The 23,438-nt window shown below is 36.4% G+C and overlaps 1 protein-coding gene and 1 pseudogene across 13 annotated transcripts in view; both read left to right on the forward strand.

Annotated features, from left to right (window-relative positions):
* Window positions 1-23,438, forward strand: part of STAU2 (staufen double-stranded RNA binding protein 2) — a 313,378-nt gene that overhangs the window by 53,915 nt on the left and 236,025 nt on the right. For all 13 annotated transcript variants that reach the window (XM_040487583.1, XM_040487582.1, XM_040487585.1 and 10 more), the window contains one exon: window positions 6,912-7,047. In XM_040487583.1, the coding sequence (XP_040343517.1) occupies window positions 6,912-7,047 (136 nt within the window). The remainder of the gene's footprint in view (window positions 1-6,911; window positions 7,048-23,438) is intronic.
* On the forward strand, window positions 40-242 carry LOC121038388 (uncharacterized; annotated as a pseudogene).

The following is a 23,438-nucleotide window of genomic DNA, read 5'->3' on the forward strand; positions in this document are numbered from 1 at the left end:
TAGTTGAAGGAAGATAAGGTGTTTGAATGGAGCATAGACAGCTTGGTGCAGTGGCAGTATCGTAGCCAATGAGGTTTATCCGAGGCGTGATTATTGCTAATTGAATGGAGAGTAGACAGGTATAGAGGTGAGGAAAGAATATTCTAGGTGGAGGGAGTACTCTGAGGAGAGGCATTGGAAATAGGACTCTGGACTATGGGTTTGGTTAAAAAAATTTTTGATTTAACCAAAAAAATTTGGTTTAAAAAAATTGTTTTTTAATTAGATCAGGTAGGTGACTAGGAAGAGATAAGACTGGAGATAAATTAGGGTTGAACTGTGATGAACTTGAATGCCAGGTTTAGGAGATTAAATTTTATCTATGATTTAGGAGGTTAATGTTTACAAGCTACTGGATGATGTGTTTAAAATGGCATTTTAGGAAGTTCAGCTTAGTATGTGGATTGAAGGTGGAAAATGCTAAAAGCAAGATCAGTTAGGAAACCATAGATTATGGGTGAAGAAATAAGAAAAGAAACTCCTGTGCATGAAGTACTATACACCCTCTGCTCTGCAGTAGTACTGGGAGTGGCAGTGGGAGTGGAACAGAAGGACAAGTATTGCCGACCCAATGGTCGAAGCCATGTTAGAGAACAAGCTCTTCAGGGCTTATAGTATGAAGCAAGAGCAGCCTGTGCCCATCTCTGCGTCAGGTCCACTGTAGAGGATTAGACTGGGAGGTGAACCAGCAAGGAGTCAGAAGGAAACAGGAGAGTCCGAAAGATCAGTGGAGATGAGTTTCTGCTGTTGAGTGTTTCAGTGAGCTGATAGAGTAGATTTTTGAAGGTAAAGTTTTAAAAGAGAGCATAATATTGCATACCAGCAAGTGCACAAATTGCAGTTGTAGAACCTTGATGGTTTTTTGCACTGTGAACACTTTACCAGTACCTGTGCCCTAGAAGCCTCCCTCATTCCCCCTTCTAGTGGTTAAACAACTCCAGAGGAAGCCACTGTTCTGCTTATCTGTCTTAAACTTGTTGTGCCTGCTTGTTGGAATCATACACTATACTTTTTTGTGAAAGCTTGTTTTTCTCAATGTTACATCTGTGAGACTCATCCATGTTGTATTTAACACTATAGTGTTTCATTGCTATATAGTATTCTATTGCATGAGTGTAATCTACTTTTCATTTTACTATTGATGGACATTTGGATTGTTTCCAGTTTTGGGCTCTTAGAAATAAAACTGTTGTCAACATTCTTGTATGTATACATTTTTGTTGCGATGGACCTAATATTGGAACTGTTGGGCCATGAGTTATGCATGTATTCATGCAGAAATCAAATCAGAAGATGAATTAAGGCAAGAAGTTGATGAGCATACACAGAAGACAGGTATCTCAGCTACTGTTCTTACATCAGTCTTTTATTCCTAGACCTATTGAAAAGATGAGAAAGCTATTGAGGCATCAGACACAGTAAGGAAACTATCACAGTTTTGGTCAGAAAGAATAGTTAATTAGAACAACAAAGGATGTCCTTGAAGGGAGAATTTCCCTGGACATTCAGCTGGAAAAACTTTGACTACTCTCCTACCTATAAGCCAGTTGCTGTGAACTGTGAACATACCCATTTTTAAGTGTTTTTGGGGGCCCAAAACGTTTTGTTCAGCTCACTACTTAGTTCAGCATTAAATTTTATGATTTGCTTTTGCCCCATATGTTCTCCATTGTATTTAAGTATCTTTTATTTTTTAATTTCAACAACAAAATGGTCAGGATGATTAAAAAAAAAACAAAACCCAAACCCCAAAACCCCTAAAGCATGCATAAGGCATATAGGTGTTATGTGCCTGTAGTCCCAGCTACTTGGGAGTCTGAGCCAGGAGGACCGGTTGAGTCCAGAAGTTCTGGGCTGTAGTGTGCTATGCCAATCAAGTGTCTGCACTGATATAGTGCAGTGGCATTGATATAGTGGCCTCCTGGGAGTAGGGGACTACCAGGTTGCCTACGGTGGGGTGAACCAGCCCAGGTTGGAAACAGAACACGTCAGAGTAGTGGGATTGTGCTTGTGAATAGCCACTTCACTCCAATCTGGGCAACATAATAAAACCTCCTCTGTTTTTGCCCGTCCCCAGTTTAGGGAATCCTGTGTCTCAAAAAAAAAAAAAAAAAAAAAAAAGTTTGCCCCTTTCCAAGTTCATACTTTAAAAAAAAACACATGCATAAGAAATACATACAAATACATAATGTCAGACTATAATAGTGTATTTCTTAGCTATTCTTCGGGAGTATAATAGTAATTCAGTGTAGTTTTAATTTGCATTTCCCTGGTAACTAATGATGGTCAGCATCTTTTCATATGTCTGTTGGTATTAAGATCTCTGTTGTCGAGTGCCAGTTGAAATAATTTTCCCGTTAAAAAAAATGCAGGGGTGCCTGGGTGGCTCAGTTGGTTAAGCATCCAGCTCTTGATTTTGGCTCAGGTCATGATATCCCGGTTTGTGGGTTTGAGTCTGTGCTGGGCTCTGTAGTGCAGAGCCTGCCTCGGATACTCTCTCTCTCTTTCCCCCTCTCTCTGCCCCTCCCTCACTCATGTGCTCTGTCTCTGTCTCAAAATAAATAAGCTTAAAAAAATAAACTTTTTTGGAAATGAGTTCATACTTATGTAAAGTTTGTAAAAAGAGTACATAGAGTTCCTTTGTACACTTCATCCAGATTCCCCAATTGTTAACATTTCTGAACCATTTGAGAATAAGTTGTGGACATTTGATCCCATTTCCCTTCGTACTTCAAAGTATTTTTTCCCAAGTACATGGCCATTCTTCTGACAGGAAGTTAACATTGATCTCGTATTATCATGTAATGCAAAGATTCCATTTTTGTTTCATTAATTGTCCCAGTAATATCCTTTGTAGGTCTGTGATCTAATCAGGATCATGTACTTAGTGTTTCTTTTCATTCCACTTTAATGTGGAATAGTTCCTTAGAGCTTCTTATTTTTTATGACCATGACATTTTGAACAGTACAGGCCACCTCATTTGTAGAATGCCCCTTGATTGAGTTTATCTGGTGCTTCCTCATGATTTATGCATTTTTAGCATGAATATCCCAGTGACCTAGTTTTATCTCCGTGATATATAGCAGGACACACCCCATTTTGATTTGACCCATTAGTGATGACTTTTGTCACTTGGTGAAGAGTATGTTTGCCAGGGTTCTCTATTGTAAAGTTAGTTAATAAGTATGTTTTCTTATTATATAATAAGAAATTAATAAGGATTTAATTAGTGTTTTCTGAGGAAAAACTTTGAGACTATATAAACATTCTGTTCCTCATCAAAGTTTATATCACATACCAGATTTGGCATCTATTGATGATTCTTTTCTGAATCAATTAATATTCTAAAGGGTGCCAAAGGGTGATTTTATCTCTGTCTGTCTGTCTGTCTCTTTTTGTGGTTTAAAACAACAGAAATTTATTCTGTCTCAAAGGGTGATATTTTAATTCCATTTATTTTAGATCTGTTAGTTGGCATTCTACCCTAGAATTTTCTTTCCCCTCATTTTTCTGTTTGTTCATTTATTTATATCACTATAGACTCTTGGATTCCTATTTTGCTTACTGGTTTATAATCTATCATTATTTATTTTGGTTCTCAATTTGTCACAGACTTAGCCAGTGGTATGAACCTTTCAGGTTGACTCCACTGTCCTAGCGTTTCCTCAGTTTTCTTTGAGCATTTCTTACTGTCTGGCACAGTAAGAGATTCCAAAGTCATCTCGTATTATCTTTGTCCTGGTCCCAGCACCAGCCATTTCTTCAGGGAGTCTTGGTTGATTAATCAGTTCATTCTTTGAACGAATATTTATTGAGTGACTGCTGTGCTCCAGGGACTATTCTAACTTCCTACATAGCTGTTTCCTGAAGTGTTGGTATTATGTAGCTCCTTGAAAAGTAGTTGTGGCATTTTTCTTCCATTTTTCACATAATAGGAATCCACAATTGTTGTTATATACGTTTGTATATATAATCACTTAGCCTTGTTCTGTTTTTCACCGATAAATACAGAAGTTTCCTTTAACATACTGAAAAACCGATAGAAATGGATTCTGTTTTGACTGTGTCAACCTTGCAGCCATGTAACACATGAGGATTCTGTGTAATGATTATTTTTATGCAACCTGGGTGCAGCTCTCACATGGTGGAGTGGTACTTAGAATTATTATTTGGAGGTTCTCATACTTTAAAGTTCTTCTTTAACTGTTTTCTGTGAAAGCATTTCTGTGTAGGTAGAGAGGCTGTGTGCATGCAGAGATTCCAGTCTAGTTCTTTATTAAACAGGTAGGGATACTTCGCTCTAAGTGTTGAAACCTCTTCAGCCTGGTGTGCACTTGTTTGCTTCTTCTCCACTCTCCTTCACACAGACCAGTGTCTAGCATTTCTGTGAAGAAAATATACCAGCCTTACTTTCAAATGAAGAATTTAGGGGCGCCTGGGTGGCTCAGTCGGTTAAGCGTCCGACTTCGGCTCAGGTCATGATCTCATGGTCTGTGAGTTCGAGCCCCGCGTCGGGCTCTGTGCTGACAGCTCAGAGCCTGGAGCCCATTTCAGATTCTGTGTCTCCCTCTCTCTCTGCCCCTCCCCTGTTCATGCTCTGTCTCTCTCTGTCTCAAAAATAAATAAACATTAAAAAAAAATTCAAATGAAGAATTTACATGAAATCATTTATTGATTCAAATGATATGAATATAATACTTTTACCTGGCTTACCACCCAATTTTGGTATAGGTGGGAGGACATTTATATGCCACTAGTGCATTAAAATCACCTCACTGGTGCTTTTTAAACTCACAGTTTCTTATTTATTGCCCTACTTAAATGATGAGGTCTTTTAAGCTTTTTTTTCTTTTTGAACTTTATGCTATCTGTGTCTGTATGATTATGGCCAAGTCAAATTCGGAATGACATAAATCTTAACAACTGATTGATTAACATGCTAGTTATTAAACTACAATCTCTATGAAAGAAGAAAAACTTAAACTTTGAAAGGCATAGACTGCTCATTGGTGTTAAGTCTTTAGAAACTTTTAGACAATTTCTAATAAAGTTAACCATAAACCTACTCTGCGATCTAGCAGTTCCACTGCTAGAGAACTTACTGTGTATGTCTCTGCTAAAACATTGTGGCTTTATACTTGTTCCCAACTGGAAACAACTGAAATGCCCCATTCATAGCAGAATAGATAAACTAATGTATTTATTCAGTGGAATACTATTCAGTGATAAAAAAATGTTTGAAATACTGATATATTTGACAAAATTTCTATGTTGAGTGAAAAGCGAGATAGCACAATACATGTTCAGGTTTGAAGAACAGGCAAAACTCTGATGACAGAAGTCAGAATAGGTAACTTGGGGAGGTGGGTGTTGCCTGGAAAAAGGCGTGATGGAACTTTCTGGGTTATGGAAATGTTCTTATCTTGATCTGAATGATGGGCACTGAGTGTTTACATGTATAATAATGTGTGGATCTGTATGCTTAAGGTTTGTGCATTTTACTTATCCTTTGGTAAAATCCTGTAGGAAAGAAAGAAGGAAAAGAGAATCCCTTTATTCTTGCCTTTCTCTTCCTCTGCCCTGAGTATTGGTATTAAATTAGGGATTTGGACTAATTGGACTCACTATTCAACATGTTAACTGTGCTTTGCTGTTTTTCTTATGCTTATCTTTTCCTTCTTTGCCTCCTCTTTCCTTCCACTCTTTATTTTTCCCCTTAACCTTGGTTATAGTTCCTGTCCTTATACTCTTTAGTGGCTTCACTTGAACGCTTTAGAAATGAGATATGAAGTGAGCATTATTGACTCTTGATGGATTGCTTATGCCATGGCTGCCAGTTGTGCATTTGTGTCAGGCTCTCCCACCCCTGGTGGGTGCTTTCTGCCAGCCCCAGTTTCTCTGCTGCAATAAGTGGGCCCATGTTTGTACGTGATGAACGGAGTCTTAAATGTATATTGCAGAAGGCGTAATTCAAGCAAAATAGTGTATATAGAATTTACACTGATTACTACTTTCTCCGAAAACTTTAGATTCCTTTGTATAATTTTTTATATGGGACATATATATATATATATATATATATATATATATACACACACATACATATATATGTTTTACTAAATAGCCTCTTTTGGTACTTGAAATAATATGATGTAATAATTTACATTGTGTGTTATTTATTATGGATTTTTCAAATTGTTGAAAAAGTAAATAAGATAGTAAACATCCCTATACCCACCACCAGCTTCAACAGTTACCTTGTTTGTCATCTGTCTCTCCTCTGAATTATTTTGAAAGAAGTCTCAGATATATCACTTCATCCAAAAACGCTTCAGTGTGTATCTTTAAAGATTATTTATACAAAGCATTCGTATATTTACTTTGTCTTGTATGTGATAGAAACTCAAAATTTAGTTTTATTAGGTAAGAATTACTGATGACCCTGTATTCATTGCTAACTTCAGCTGCTTGATTAGCAAAATATAAAAATATTCACAGATGATAATGTTTTTAATGATTAAATAACTGAAAGCTTCCTGGGGTGAGTAATTTATGCTGAAGTTCAGTACTTTATAATATTCGAATTAAGCAATCTATGAGTCTCGTGTTTCCCTTGTTTTGAAATAGTATGACTTTCAAATTGAATTTTTGGTCATGAATATAAAAAAAGGTTGCCAAAACCCCAAAGAGATTTCATTAGAAACAATTTTCCTGTTCATGTAGTTTGTATTTACATCCCTGAGACCATCATACAGACAGGCCATTGACTCCCACCTTCTTTCATGGTAATGACATGTAATGTAAGTATGGCTTGTGTGATTTATTATGGAAATATTTCACTTGTGTGCTTTTAATATTTTTTTTTAAACAGGTAGTATAACTCCAACTGTGGAACTGAATGGGCTTGCTATGAAAAGGGGAGAGCCTGCCATCTACAGGCCATTAGATCCAAAGCCTTTCCCAAATTATAGAGCTAATTACAACTTTCGGGGCATGTACAATCAGAGGTTTGTATGTCTTCTTTGGTTTTGTTCTCATTTATTATTTTATGCACATTGTAAAAGTTTCTAAAACTCAAAGAGTATTTGCAATGTGAAGAGAATTTACTTTGGGCATTTTGCATGGAATTTAGATAAGTCGGGCTCAAAGGAATATTTAAAGTAATATATTTTTAAAAATAACTGGTTTTCAGCAACTAGTTTTTATAGAGTCATGAGAGCCCTGTATTTGTTGCAGGCAGGACCATGTTTTAAAATCATGCCACAGTATAGTGCTGAGTTCTCAGTTGACTTGTAGATACTTAGCTTAGCTAGTGTTTTTCTTAATTTGTCCAAATACATTACACACATGAGTATTTTTAATTTATAGGAAATTTGTTGGAAGAATTTACTAAGTCTTTCTACACATTGCATAATTTTGTGATAGTTACAAGTGTAACAGAGTTTTCTTTTGTAGGCAAGGCAGAATTTAAAAAAATGTGAATTTTTTTTTCTGATCATTTATAAAAGTCACGTAACTCATTGTAGAGAATGTAGAAAATGCAGAAAGTTAAAAAGAAAATATAAATAACTTGTAATTCCAGAAATAAATGCCTTTAATATTTTGATGTATTTTATATATTTTTTATTCTTTGCACATTTATTTAACCAAATTGAAGTTATCCTTTATTCCTTTATATGCAATTTCTACAGTACTTTATGGAGGTACCATATATGAATCACAAAACACACAGACAGATCTTAAATGTACATTGTGATAACTATCATTTATATATATACATACATATTTATACTTTAATGGATTGCTTTTTACATATGTATATCCTCACAACATCGCCAGCGTGTTTCTATCACCCTGAGAGTGTCCTCATACCTATTTGCATTTATTACACCTCCTCCCAGGAGTAACCATGGTTCTATCACTGTAAATTAGTTTTGCATGTCATTGAACTTCATATGAATAGACTCATATAGTATGTACTCTTTTTGTTTGGATATTTTCACTTCGTATAATGGTTTTCTTGTTTATTTGTTTTTGTTTTCTGTTTGTTGCTTGTACTGTATCTGGATTTTGCCATTTTTTATTGCTAAATAGTGTTCCTTTGTTTATGAATATATCATAATTTATTCATTCCACATGTACAATATTGTGCCCTCTTTTCATTGAATAGGGATAATTTTTCATATATTTCTTTTAAAGTTTATTTTTTTAATAATCTCTACGTCCAGTGTGGGGCTCGAACTTACAACCTTGAGATTAAGAGTCACATGCTCTTCTGACTGAGCCAGCCAGGCGCCCCCAATTTTTCACATTTAAAAAAAATTTTTTTAATGGTTTTTTAGTTTTGAGTGACACACAGAGAGAGGCAGAGCCTGAGCAGAGGAAGGGCAAAGAGAGAGGGAGACACAGAATCCAAAGTAGGCTTCAGGCTCTGAGCTGTCAGCACAGAGCTGGACGTGGAGCTCGAACTCACGGACCATGAGTTCATGACCTGAGGTGAAGTCGGATGCTTAACTGAGCCACCCAGGGCCCCCATTTTTTATATTATTAAGTGATTTTTGAAAAACATTTTTGATAGCTATATAATGCTTCATTTGGCCAGGTTATACTTTACAAGGATATTAAACAGGTACAAACAAAGAATACTTGATGAGTATATAAACGAAATGCACCTGTTGTTGATCATCTAAGTTGTTTCCCCTTTTTTTTGGGCAATTGTAAGCAATGTTACCGCAGACAATTTTTACATACAAATTTTTGTTCACATCACTGATTATTTTCTTAAAATAGATTACTATAGGGGAATATTAGGTTGAAAAAAATAATGTTACCCAATTACATTAACATTTGTACTAATTTCTTAGAGTATATTCTGTTCCATTCTGACAACACTGACTTTTAGAAATACATTGTCTTATTTGATGGCTAAAAAGTGGTATGTTTTTAAATTTTGGTTTTATTGATTACTTGTGAGGTTGAACAGTTTTTAAATATTTATTAGTCACTTGTCCTTTTTGATTTGTCTAGTTTAATTTGCTAACTTTTGTTGCATTACTTGACCAGTCTTCAAATGTTTACGTATGGAGGAGAGGGTATTAGCATTGCCTATTTTGTTTAATTTTCCTGCCCACCAAAAATTGGTTTTAGTTTTGTGTTTGTTTTGATGTGCAACAGTTTTAGATATTATATGGTCTAATCTATAATTTTTGTGTGTTTGATGTCTCCCATTGCTTTTATGCCTAAGAAATTCTTGTGATCAGATGTTTACTAATTCTTAAAAAGAATATTTTTATTGAGATGTAATTGACATATAACATTGTACAAGTTTAAAGTGTGCAACATACTGATTTGGTACATTTATGTGGCATTATGATTGCCATTGTAGGGTTAGCTGACACCTCTATCATTTCACATAATTAACATTTCTTCTAGTGTTAAGATGCTGATACATTTTTTTTTATTTTTTTATTTTTTTTTCAACGTTCATTTTTGGGACAGAGAGAGACAGAGCATGAATGGGGGAGGGGCAGAGAGAGAGGGAGACACAGAATCGGAAACAGGCTCCAGGCTCCGAGCCATCAGCCCAGAGCCTGACGCGGGGCTCGAACTCACGGACTGCGAGATCGTGACCTGGCTGAAGTCGGGCGCTTAACCGACTGCGCCACCCAGGCGCCCCTATGCTGATACATTTTTAAGAAATTTTTTTTAATGTTTATTTTTGAGAGACAGAGCACGAGTGGGGGAAGGGCAGAGAGAGAGAGAAAGAGAGAGAGAGAGAATCAGAAGGAGGCTCCAAGCTCTGAGCTGTCAGCACAGAGCCTGATGCGGGGCTCGAACTCATGAGCCATGAGATCATGACCTGAGCTAAGTCGGATGCTTGATGGACTGAGCCACCCAGGTGCCCAAGGTGCTGATATTTTTTAAATCATTTTGTATACTTACTGACGTTACAGTTCGGATGTGAGAGGAAGATATTTAGTGTACATATAACCTGATACCTTTTGGTGTCTTCTTTGGTAGTGCGTATTTACCATTTAAAACTCGGTCCTATTCAGATTTTTAAGTGGTTCCTTTAAATACTACTGCTCAGATTCTCTAATAAAAATGTGTACAATCTCTTAGACTTCTGCTCCTTCCCGCTTTTCTGTTGGGTGTGTCAGGGGAATTTACTGTGTTGTCGTGGTAGGGAAGGAGGGACCCTCACCGTTGTGTGGGTGTTCTGTATTGTCCGCTGGGCTTCTCTGCTCTTTGTGGTGATGTCCCTTGCCTAGCAGATAGCCGACACCTTTCTTGCCACCTTGCTGAAACCTGCAGCTGGTGATGTGTAGTCCTGTCAGGTAATGCTTCCACAGAGTCTTGACCATCTCCCCCCTTACTCTTTTGGCCTAAATCCTTAACTCCCTTTGTTTTCCTGGCATGTTTTTCCATTCTTATTCTCTTCTTAGTGTCTCCTAGTTGGAGCATCCAGTGGCAGGCTTACCAGCTCTCAACTTGGTGTCCACACCCCATAGGTGGCAAGAAGGGCATCACATGTCTCTTGTAGTTGCTTTACTTTGTCTTTTTCTGTATAACATACGTATTGCCTTTCTCATGAGCCTGAGGTTACCTAATATAAATAAAGCTATTTGCCCACTTAGCACAATAGATATATTTGGTCACCTGAATTAGATATACTTTGCCTTGCTTGTACTTGCAAGATATTCTGTCTATCGACTTATAAGTTTATTTATTTTGCGGGGGGCGGGGAGGGGCAGAGTAAGAGAGGGAGAGAGAGAATCCCAAGGAGGCTCTGTGCTGACAGCGCAGAGCCCAATGTGGGGCTGAAACCCATGAATCATGAGATCATGACCTGAGACAAAATCAAGAGTCAGAGGCTTACTGACTGAAGCACCCAGGTGCCCCTTATTTTTAATGCACTATAATGAATAGTCTCATGAGGATATTATCTTTAAATGCTTATTGTATTTTGATATCTATAGTCCTTTATTGAAATCTTAACTAGAGTTTCGATTAGTGAATTTATTACTTTTAAATGAAAGAAATCTGGTGCTAAAGCAATGAAAAATCAGACAGTAATCTCTGTGGATTATTAATATGGAGCTCATATTCTAGCAGGGGAGGCAGTCAGTAAGAAGTGGTTACTTAGTGAGAAGGTGACTTTTGATAAAGACCTAAAAGGAGAGCGGAAGTAAGTAGTGAGAATGTCATGAGAGAGGATATTCCAAGCAGAACAAACAGCAGGTGCAAAGCTCCTGAAGTGGGAATGTTCCAGGTGTGTTGATGTCTTTACCAGGACACCAGTATGGCTGGAAAACAGTGAACCAAGGGGAAGAATAGTTGGCATATGAGAATGTGACAGGGGTCCTGTGGTTTGGTTTGATTTTTTTTTTTTTTCCTATGGTAAGTTTTATGTTAAGATGCTGACATTTTTCCTTTCTTGGCAATTTCTGGTTTCAAGATGTGATTCCATGGTTGTCATGAGGGGCACAAGAAGTTATTTATGACTTCTTTAGAGGGTTGTGCCATAGTCCATTCCAACTTCATGGAGAAAGTGGACTTTGCTTCCAGATTGTTGGAGAGGCTTTTCAGATTGTTTTGAGATTCTGCAGATCACAAAAAAAGGTAAAAAGAAAATAGGGAAGTACTGGTAAGCTGCCAGGCCATGTTTCAATGTAAAAGCTGCTCACAAAAGGGCAAACCTAACCATTACTCATTAGGCTGTAAAAATTATGATTTCACATATGACTTTCATTTGCGGATGACAACACCTGAATGTGTTACAGGGAATTTGGAGCCAAAGATCAGAGGGGGCACTCTTCTCCTTGTCGGACTCCAAATGAATCAGTAGCTTCTTAATAAGTCAGGGAATGAAAAGTTAAAAAGTCTAAGAAACAGATATTGTTTAGAGGGATTTATGTAAAGGTCATGTCATTTTCTACTTAAAATAGTATTAAGTAATAATTATTACCCATGTTGTTGTTTTTTTAAGTGTATTTATTTTTATTTAATTCTGTTTTTTCCTGATGAGGTTTCTACACTCGAACTCACTCAAAGGCTAAGGAGGCACTTACAGAAACCACCCCTCTACCCCCATCCCTCCACTGTCCTGTTCTATGATGGCTGGGGAAAAAAAGAGATTTATCCATTAGCAAAATCTGGATGCAAGCTGGATTCTGAAGTACCTCTTTTTGTCACACCCGAGATGTTTCAAAATGAATGTATCCAGTTACATCTTCTTCTTTCTCACTTGGGCCACTGTTCACTAACAGATATAAAGTTGAAAGCTACAAAAATTTATATGACAAAGTGTAGGATGTAAAGTTTGGAGAATACTTTATGCTTTTGTTCTCCTATCTTTGTTATAAAAGTGGTATACATTATCCCAAGGAACAGAATGGTTGAAATCAGGCCTCCAACAGACAGTGTATCAATTTTGTGTATGCACAGATGCAAGGAGCATTACTGCTTGGCTAGTGGCCAAAAGGTCCCCAGTCTGCTGATGCAGATGGCCAAAGACCCACAACTCAAACAAGACTTTGTGAAAATGGGGATTTTTGCCTTAAATAACTGGGAGGTCTCTTGGGGAGATTTCAGGCATGGTTGAATATAGGGCTTTAGTGTTCTTTTCGCTCATTTTCCATTTCTCTTTTTAGTTCTTGTCTCATTTTTCCTCTGCTTGGCTTCATTTTTAAAGAAGCTGACTTTCATTTGCTGTATCTCATATGCTACAAAGTCCTTAGACATGTGGTACCAGAGAAGGAACAAGTTTTTGTGTCATTCTTAGGAAAGTCCTAGGAAAGACTGAATGGACTATCCATCCCTTTGTCATTCAGACTGGATTTGGGGTTTGAGAATAATTAGCCCATGCTTGGGTTTGTGCCCAGCCAGGAGAAACAGGGATTTATCCCATTCAAGTTGCTATGCAGAGCACAATGATTTTATGAAAGATTCCCTCAAGGCAAAGATTCTGAAGGAGAATCATTTCCATTACAGTCAGAACCTTTGGTTCAAATCCTGATTCTGATGCTTTTAGCTGTGTGGTTTTGGGCAAGGCACTGGACCTCCCTTAGTTTCCTCATTTCCTAAATAGAGATGATGATAAAATGAAAGGACTTTTATGAGATCTTTCATTAAGCAAATATTTACAAATGCCTGCTTTTTGCCACATGTCGTGTTAAGAGTAGATACTTTAGTAGATACTTTACATAGTCTGGTAGACTCTGAGTCCATTAGAAGATGAAAACAATGCAGAGAAACAGTAACAGAGTGATAGATGTGACCATATGGTGCTGTGGAAACACTGAGAACAAGCACATCACTCATATTGGGGAATCAAAGGAAGAAGTTTCCCAGAAGGAATTGACACTTGAACTGAATCTCCAAGGTTAACTAGGCACTAGCCAGGTGACCAAGGTAAGGAAAAGCAAACTAGGTTTTGGGAACAACAACAAGGAATCCTGAGAAGTTTAGTTCATCATGGGCTTGCAAGCCATGTGGTATGTCTGGAATGAAAAGGCCAAAGTTCAGTCAGGGTGCTGATCTGATGTCCTCAGATGGCCTTGGGAAGAGGTTTAGATTTATACTGAAGGTGATTGGGAGCCACTGAAGGATTGTAAGCTGAGGGATAAAATAATTTGGTATCTGTTTTAGACATATTGCTTTGGCAGTATGTGGGAAATAGTTTTGATAGGCTTAAAGTTCAAGGGAGAAAGATGAATTACAAGGATGTTGTAATTCAGGCTTAAGGTGGTGAGAGCCTGGAACAGTGAAGATGGAGAGGAAGGCAGTGTCTATTTAGAAGTATATTTAGAAGGTGAACTTGATAGCACTTGGGGATTAATTGGATGAGGAAAGTAATTAAGGGTAACTTTCACCTATCTGGATCACTAGTAATATTTTTCACAATGAGGAGTCAGAGTTGATCTTTGGAAACATTAGGAATTCTTTTTCGACTATGTTGAGTTTAAACTGCCTATATTTAGGAAGAGCCCATTTTACTGTTCTTTAAAGCCTCAGTGGAGGTATGTATGGGAAGATTATCTTCAGCTTTGAAAGTTTGTTGGAAGAACACATGGGAAGAGGAACTTCAGGGTCTGGAGCCTCCTTGAAGCTCACACATCAGAATGCATCCTGCAGACAATGACATTGTTTAGGTTACAACCAAAGTTTGAGTGACCAATCTGTTCTTTGTTCATGTAGGATTTATATTTCCTTCTCAAAAGGATTTAGTTATGCTGGTTTGTCATTATTTGATTTGGAAAAATTTCATGGCACGCCCCCATGCCAAGCATGGCCATCCTCAGGTGTGGTTGGTATATTTTGTGTCAAGACAATATTTGGTTGCTAATGTATCAGATTCCTGGTCCAATTACTTGTACCTGGGTTAGTAAAGTTGCTTTCTCTTAAGATGTATGGTATGAGTCATAGTAAGTTAAATAAGGAAAGAGAACTATTTTGCAAAAGTTTCTTGTTCCAATGGGCAGAGCCAGGTACCTGCTTGAATCTTCATGGTCTCCCCTCTTGTTGCCCAAGTCTGTGAGACTTGGAAAGAACTTTTTGGACAGCTATAGCTATCAGTGGAAATTTGATAGGGTGAAACAGATTTTTTTTTTTAACGTTTATTTATTTTTGAGAGAGCATGAGCAGGAGAGGGGCAGAGAGAGTGAGACACAGAATCTGAAGCAGGCTCCAGGCTCCGAGCTGTCAGCATAGAGCCCAGCGTGGTGCTCAAACCCATGAACTGTGAGATCGTGACCTGAGCCGAAGTCAGATGCTTAACCGACTGAGCCACCCAGGTGCCCCAGATTTTTTGAAGTACCTGAACTGATTTTATTTCATTATGTTAATTATCAGTAAAATTAGAAATAATCAAGATTTTAGTTTATGAAATATTTTGTTGCATTTCACAGTTTGTTATATAGGCTGATGACTAGCTGCTAATACTGTGTGGTGTGCTATTAATTTTGAGCTTGTTCCAACTTTTTAAAATTTTAACATACAGTGTTATATTAGTTTCAGGTGTATAATTCAAACCGTCAGTCTAAGTGTCCTTCACTACTTTCTATTGCCCTTTGAAAAAGCAAGTTGGAAAGTAGAACACTTGAGAAACTGAATGTATTTGTATGGAGCAGTATAAACAGGAAAAGCCTATAATTTCGCTTTCTGCCACCAGGTGGTGCTTGTGTACTGATAAAACAACATGCAGACTGGGTGAGTTTACACTGGTTAGTATTCCAGGGCTGGTGGTTAACTGATAAATGAGAGGTTAAACCATATAAAGTCATTAATATTTTACCTTTCTTTGTCCTATAAATATGTTATTTTCATATGTTTCAACATAACAGGAAAAAGTCAGCAAAGTACACAGCTTTAAAGCTTCTTGCATAAATGAAATAAATGTGAAGTAGTCAAAAGCAGGAATTCATTCAAGTAGTTATATATAATTTTGTCTTTTGTACATTATATCCCTTGATTTGGGGAACATATTCTTTTCTCTATTGTATACTTTATGTATATTACAACTTTTCAAAATGATGTTTCTTTTCTTTTTAAAAACTTTTAAGCTTATATTTATTGATTCTGAGAGCAAGTGAGTGAGCAGGGGAGGGTCAGACAGAGGGGGAGAGAGAGAGAACCCCAAGCAGCCTCCGCACCATCAGCACAGAGCCCAACGCAGGGCCTGAACCCACAAACCATGAAATCATGACCTGAGACAAAATCAAGAGCCAGACGCCCAATTGAGCCACCCAGGCACCCGTCAAGATGACATTTCTTTTAAAAATGATATTTCTTCACGAGGATACTACTTTATAGGTAGATTTAGAACTGAAAGGCTATAAGACAAAAGTGTTCAATATTCTCTTTTTACATAGGATTACACTAGTTAAATTAGAAATATGTTTTTATTTGGGGGAAATAAATCCAAACCCATAATAAAGAAGTGTTAAAAATACATTGTGTTTTAAGACTCTTACAGTGAGTCAGAGAAGAGGATTTGAATAGGTTAAGAAAGCAAAGATGAGGGAGAATGAACTGGAGCATGAAGCCAGAGAATCAGAGAGCAAGGGAAATGAGGGGTTTAGTCTGGGCCAGAAGCTCTTGCCTTAGGCAACAGTATTTAAAATTAAGAATAGGAACTAGTGAACATTTTGACTCTTTAAAACAAAAGTTGTGGGGCACCTGGGTGGCTCAGTCGTTTGAGCGTCCGACTTTGACTCAGGTCGTGATCTCTCGGTCTGTGAGTTGGAGCCCCTCATTGGGCGCTGTGCTGACAGCTCAGAGCCTGGAGCATGTTTCAGATTCTGTGTCTCCCTCTCTCTGACCCTCCCCCATTCATGCTCTGTCTCTCTCTGTCTCAAAAATAAATAAATGTTAAAAAAAAATTAAAACAACAAAAACAAAAACAAAAGTTGTAACTCTTACTCATCTGGTAAGACCAGATATGACATACTTCATTTTATGAAATAGAAATACAACTTTTTGCTTTGAAGTGAAATATAAAGAGCCCTTCCCCACCTCACATCTGTTTCTTCAAATATTAGATAAAAATAAAATTATTAAAAATATTGTGGGACTTATGCTTTTGGCTATAACTGGGACCAGATTTACCCTACCCCGAATAAACACCTAGAAAACTTAGGGACGTTTCTTACATTATATGTGAACGGATATAATATATGAAGGGAAGTTATGGTAAGTTAAAGATGTCTATTGATGCTGTGCAAAAAAAAAAAAAAAAGAACAGTTAAGAATATAATAGTGGGTATAAAATAGAATAAGAAAATAATCTAAAAGAAGGCAGAAAAGAGGGAGAAAAAAAGAGTAATGAACATATGGGATAAATAGAAAACAAAGAGCAAGATGATAGATTTGAACCCAGCGATATCAGTAATTGTGTTACATGTAAATGGTTTAAATGCTTTAGTTAAAAGATAATGTCAGACTTGATAAAAGAGCAGGAAATACAACCATATGTAAAGAAATCTACTTTCATTGTAAAGACACAGATTGGTTAAAAGTACGGAAAATGATATTTCAGGCAGACACTAATCATAATAAAGCTGGAGTGGCTATATTTATATAAGACAAAGTAGACTTCAAAGCAAGAAGTATTATCAAGAATAAAATTACTGGGGCACCTGGGTGGTTCAGTCTGTTAAGCGTTCGACTTCCACTCAGGTCACGATCTCATGGTTCGTGGGTTCAAGCCTTGTTTCAGGCTCTGTGCTCACAGCTCAGAGCCTGGGACATGCTTCAGATTCTGTCTCTGTCTCTCTCTCTCTCTGTCTGCCCCTCCCCTGCTCACACTCTGTCTCTCTCTCTCTCTCTCAAAAATAAATAAACATTAAAAAAACTAAAAAAAAAAAAAAAAAAGAAAATTACCAATGATAAAGGATAAAATCATCCAGAAAACCTAACAATTGTAACTATCCATGCACCTATGAACAGGCTTTAGAATAACTAGGCAGAAAACAATTAAACTAAGGCACTGGTGTGGGCTAAATTGTGTACCCCCCAAGTTCATATGTTGAAGCCCTAACCTGAAATGTGATGGTATTTGCATATAGGGCCTGTGGGAGGTAGTTAGGTTTCGAGAGGTCATGAGGGTGTGGCCCTCATGATGAGGTTATTGCTCTTTTAAGAACAGACACCATACAGCTAGCTCTGCATATCCTCTGCCCTTGCCATGTGAGGACCTAAGAAGTCGGTTGTCTACGAGCCAGGAAGAGGGCTGTCATCAGAAACTGACCACGTAAGCACCTTGATCTTGGACTTCCAGCCTCCAGAACTGTGAGAAAATAAATTTCTGTCGTTTAAGCCACCCAGTCTGTGGTATTTTGTTTTGGCAGGCCAAGCTAAGACAGTGTTCAATAACACTGTCAATGAGTGTTCTGGATCTCCCTGTCTAATAACAGCAGAATATATATTCTTCTTAAGCACACACAGAACATTCACCAAGATAGATGATATGCTGTGCTATGAGACAATTCTCAATAAATGTGAGAGAATTGAAATAATACAAACTGTGTTCTGATCCCAAAGGGATTGAGTTATAAATATGATAAAAATATCTGGAAATTCTTTAAGTATTTGGTAATTAAACAACATATTTCTAAATAATGCATGGGTCAAAGGAAAAATCACCAAGGATATTAGAAAAATATTTTAAACTAAATGAAGATGAAAATGAAACGTTGAGATATGGATGCAGCTAAAGCAGTGCTTGGAAGGACATGTATAGCTTTAAATGCTACGTGAGAAAAGAAGAAGTCCAAAATTATTGCTTAAGGCTTCCATCTTTTTTTTTTTTTTTTAATTTTTTTTTCAACGTTTATTTATTTATTTTTTTGGGACAGATAGAGACAGAGCATGAACGGGGGAGGGGCAGAGAGAGAGGGAGACACAGAATCGGAAACAGGCTCCAGGCTCCGAGCCATCAGCCCAGAGCCCAACGCGGGGCTCGAACTCACGGACCGCGAGACCGTGACCTGGCTGAAGTCAGACGTTTAACCGACTCCGCCACCCAGGCGCCCCAAGGCTTCCATCTTAAGAAGCTAGAGCTTGCACTCTCCCTCAAAAAATAAAATAAACATTAAAAAATATGTGAGCATCTTATAGACGCAGAAAAAGCATTTGATAAAAGTCAGCACTCATTCATGATAGAGACTCCTCAAACTAAGAATGGAAAGTAGTTTCTCCTTAATGTGATAAGGGATTTCTCTAAACAGCTTATAGCTGATGTTATGTTTTGTGACGGAAGACTGAATATTTTACTTGTAAGGTGAGCAAGGCAGCGATGTACATGTTATCACTTGTAGTTAGCATTGTACTTGAGTTCTATTAAGTGTAATAAGAAATAAAGGTGGGGGGAATATTGGATAAGAAGAAATAAAACTTGTATATGCAAACACCATTAGTTTTTTAGAAAATTCTTAACTCAAAAATGAAAAGCTACTGAAGCAAATGAGTTGAGCAAGGTCACAGGATACAAGGTTAATGTACAAAACATCAACAGTATTTCTATTTCATAGTAATGAACAATTGAACATTAAAATAGTATAAAAGCATGTCATACCCGGTATTAAATCTAACAAAATATATGCACAGACTGTGTACTAAAACTAAAAAATACCGTTACAATAAATTAAAGAAGATTTGATATAGTTAAAATGTCAGTTATTCCAAAGTTAACATACAGCTGTAATGCAATCCCAGTTAAAATCATAGCAGGGTTTTGTGTGTGTGTGTGTTTGTAAAATTGATAATATTAATATTTGTGTGGAGATGCAAAGAAACTGCAGTTACCACACAGTTTTGAAAAGGATGGACAAATTTGAAGAGCTCATACTACCTGACTTCAAGACTTGTTCTAAAGCTTCAGTAATCAAGACAGTTAAATACTGGCCTGGGGAGTGATCAGTGGAACAGAATAGAACAGAGGTTGGCAAACTGGCTCATGGAGCACATCTGGTCTCCCTGTTTTTGTGTGGCCTGCAAGCTAAGAAGGGTTTTTACATTTTTAAGTGGTTAGGAAAAAAATATTTAGAAAAAGATATTTCATACCACATGAAATTTAGATGAAGTTGAAATTTTAATGTCAAGTTTTATTGGAACACAGATAGGATCATTTGTTTGTATGTTGTCTGCAGCTGCTGTCATGCTATATAGCAGCAGAGTTGAGTAGATATGACAGATTATATGGCTTGCAAAGCCCCAAATATTTACTATCTGGCTCTTCACAGAAAAAAAAAAGCTCGCTTGATCCCTGGAATATAGAATCAAGAAATAGACCCACTCATATATATAAGTCAATTTGTTTTTTCTCAAAATTAACTTTAACAGAGATGCTAATAGGCAAAGGATACTCTTTCCCTCAAACGGTGGTAAAACAATTGGATATCCAGATAGAAAGAAATGTTTCTCAACACCTTCCTTACACCACAGACAAAAATTAATTAGAAATGGATCACAGACCTACGTGTAAAAGTTAGGGCTGTGAATTTTCAGAAGAAAATACATTATTACTTTGGAGGTAGGCAAAGATTTTATCAAACCTAAAAAGCATGAATCATAATTTACAGAAGAAAGTATTTTGCTACTTTAGGGAAAGGTGAAGATCTCTTAGAACACAAAAAACACAAATCATAAAAGAAAAATTAAGAAATTAAACTTTATCAAAATTTAAAACTTCTGATACCTGAAAGTCATTGTTTAAAAAACTAGAAAGCAGGACATACACTGGAAGAAAATATTTGCAATACATAGTTTGACACAGGATTTGTATCCAGAATATATAAATGGACACTTAAACAAATGAGCAAAGTAATTGAATAGACACTTCACTAAAGGAGAGATAAGAATGGCTAATAAGCCTTTGAAAAGATGCTTGAAATCATTAATTTTCAGGGAAGTACAGCTTAAAACTGTAGTTAAAATTTAAAAAGACTGGCAATACCAAGTGTCATGACTAGGCAGCTGGAACTCTCATACCTTGTTGCTGGGAAGATAAAACTGTATGGCCTTTTTGTCATGGTTTGTAACTTTCTTTTGAAATTAAAGGTATACTTACCATACCAGCCAGCAATTCCACTCTTGGTGTTTACCTAAAAGAAATGAAAATATGTGGCCAAAGATTGTACATAAATATTTGTAGCATCTTTCTTTTTCTTTTTTTCCTTCCTTTCCCTTCCCTTTCCTTCCCTATCCTTCCCTTCCCTTCCTTTTTTTCCCCCTTTTTGCATCTTTATTTATAATAACCCCAAAGTAGTAATATCCACCACCAGTTAAATGGTTGAACAAATTATAATGTAACCATGCCATGGAATACTACCCAGTAGTAAAACGTTTGATTCAACGAATCTGAAAAGCATTATGGTGTATGAAAGAAGCCAGATACGTATGTGTATACTGTAAGATTCTGTTTTCATGACCTTCTAGAATGGGCAAAACTAACCCATAGTGACATAAAGCAGTTCATTGCTTGCCTAGATCCAAAGGTGGGGATTTTTTTCTACAGGGAAGCCTTTTGGGGTGATAGAAATATTCCGTATCTTGATTTTAGTGATTGTTATACAGGTGTGTGTCAAAACTCATTAACTGTGAGCTTAAAACAGGCACATTTCATTGCATGCAAATTTTCTCTCAATAAAGCTGAGGTGTTTTTTTTTTTTTAAGTTCATGTATTTTTAAAAGATATTTTGTAATACTGAATTTTCTTTGAAGCTAAAAGTGTGTCTAAGAAAGCATCAGATTTTGCCTCTCAAGCATTTCTCCAAAACCATTGTAAATGTTTTACTAGGGGCTAAAATAATATTTACCTCATAGAGTGTTTGAGAATAAAATGGCATGTCTGTAAATTGCTTAGCTTTTGCCTTTGCTCAGTAAATGTTGTTTAATTGTTAGCCTTTATTATATTGTAGCTAATATAGTTGTAAGTACAGGATCTGGAGTTGGAATGATGGCTGTGTGGATTTGAACAACCTTCTAATTCTCAGTTAACACATCTGTAAATTGGGGAGAATAAATTATGCTTCTTCATAATGTTTTCAAGATTAAATATGACAATTCCATGACTACACATGGCCCATTTTCTTACTTTACCATAGCGTTTGTTTTTCCTTAAAAATAATTTTAAGTATCAGAGTATTTGCCCTAGGACATTGTTATTTTGAGAGGTTTTTAATAATTCACTTCTGCCCAATTAAAAAAAAATCAGATATGATTCTATTATTATTTCTAAGTATTTACTTACCAGAAGGAATGACTGATTCTATAAAACAGAAATACATACCTTTATTTAGCCTTTTGTTGGAATTTAGTTGATCCTGGAATGATACTGCCATTGCAGCCCAGAAAGTCCTTTCTCCTTTAGAAAACTACTGTGCACATGATCAGTTATTAATTTGGGATTTGGGCATGAGCCTAGAAATTCTGTGCTTTTTATTAATTATTTGTGGTATTTATACAGCTACCTCTGCTGCCTTGCCATAACTTCATAGCCATCCATTTTACCTTTGATCTTTCAACTTTGTCACTTTCATTCCCAAGGAATGGTTAGTTTGTGTTTGCTTGCCACTGAGTTAGTATTCAAGGACTAATAACTTGTAACAAATTTCCCCTGATACAAATTCAGAACTCCAGACTCCTTTTTCTCCTCTTACAGGCAGTCAGGCAAGCCCAAGGCTCACCATTTAATTTTGTATTAGAGACTGTTTAAATTATCTGGTATGTTTAATAAATAAATAAATAAATAAATAAATAAATAAATAAATAAATTAACTTTTTACATGTCACATGTTTCACATTTTTCATATCCCCTTAAAACAAAAACAAAAGTAGAATAAACAAAGCCAATCCTTAAAAAAAAATGACTTTTTATAATTCTGGGTTGATTGTTTTATTTTATTTAGCCACTTATTTTTGTAATGCTCTTGAGAATCCTTTTTGAGTTCTTTATGCTGAATGTTTAAAAATTATCCTCCATAAAGGTGAGTATAAGGAAAGTAGCATCAAAGCCCTCATCTGTAAGGTGGACTGTAAGTCCTCATCTCCCGCAAGCTTATCATGATTCTTCAGGAAAATGCACCCTGGACTTAAATGTGATCAACACTATATTAAAAACTCTTTATAAGAAGTGATCCATCTTTCTAGCCATGATTTTTTTTAGAATCCCAATAACTTTTCTCCTAGATTAGAGAAATAAGCAGCATCCTGTATTATTTTATTTGAGACCCATTTTACCAGTCTGTTGTTCATCCTCTGGAAACCAAGGACAATAGTTTGTCCCCTATGTGTTTGAAGCAATACTCTACCACAAATGTTTCTTTCATGTAGTTCAGCAAAATCTTGCTTTAACAATGCATATTTACCTGTGTTTTAAAAAATACCTGGACAAAATGACAGTTCAGCTTGTGAAGACCTTGTTAACGTGGCATGTGACCTATAGATGAGTGGGCTTTCTATTTTTAGAATTGTACAAAGAATTTATACAGTTGCTAGTCTTAGCTCTTAGAAATTTCAAAAATTCTTTTTGTCTTTGTCTTGGAGAGTTCCTTTATGAATTGAAAAACGTGATCTACCAGGTGTTTTTTCTTAATGTTCAATCACTTGTTACATGTTTTGTTCAACTGTTGATTTTTAGCAAAAGGTTTATGAAGTTTTTAATGTTAATTGGATTTAGAAATAAATTTAAGTATGGTTTGCAATGTAAGTGCTATGACTATCAGTGAGAGTTTATGTTACATGTTTATAGAAGTTTCTGCAATAATAGTATTTCTTGGAAATGACATATTGTATCTAATAAATTCTGGGCAATATTTTGGGTGAGCATCAAAATAGGCCATGTCCCAAAGTTTGTTTTTATGTTGGTTAGTGGAAACTTAGAATGTATTTCTCATAG

Source organism: Herpailurus yagouaroundi, unplaced genomic scaffold (assembly GCF_014898765.1).
Source record: "Herpailurus yagouaroundi ecotype Mexico unplaced genomic scaffold, PumYag 165, whole genome shotgun sequence".
In the NCBI taxonomy this organism is placed as follows: Eukaryota; Metazoa; Chordata; class Mammalia; order Carnivora; family Felidae; genus Herpailurus; species Herpailurus yagouaroundi.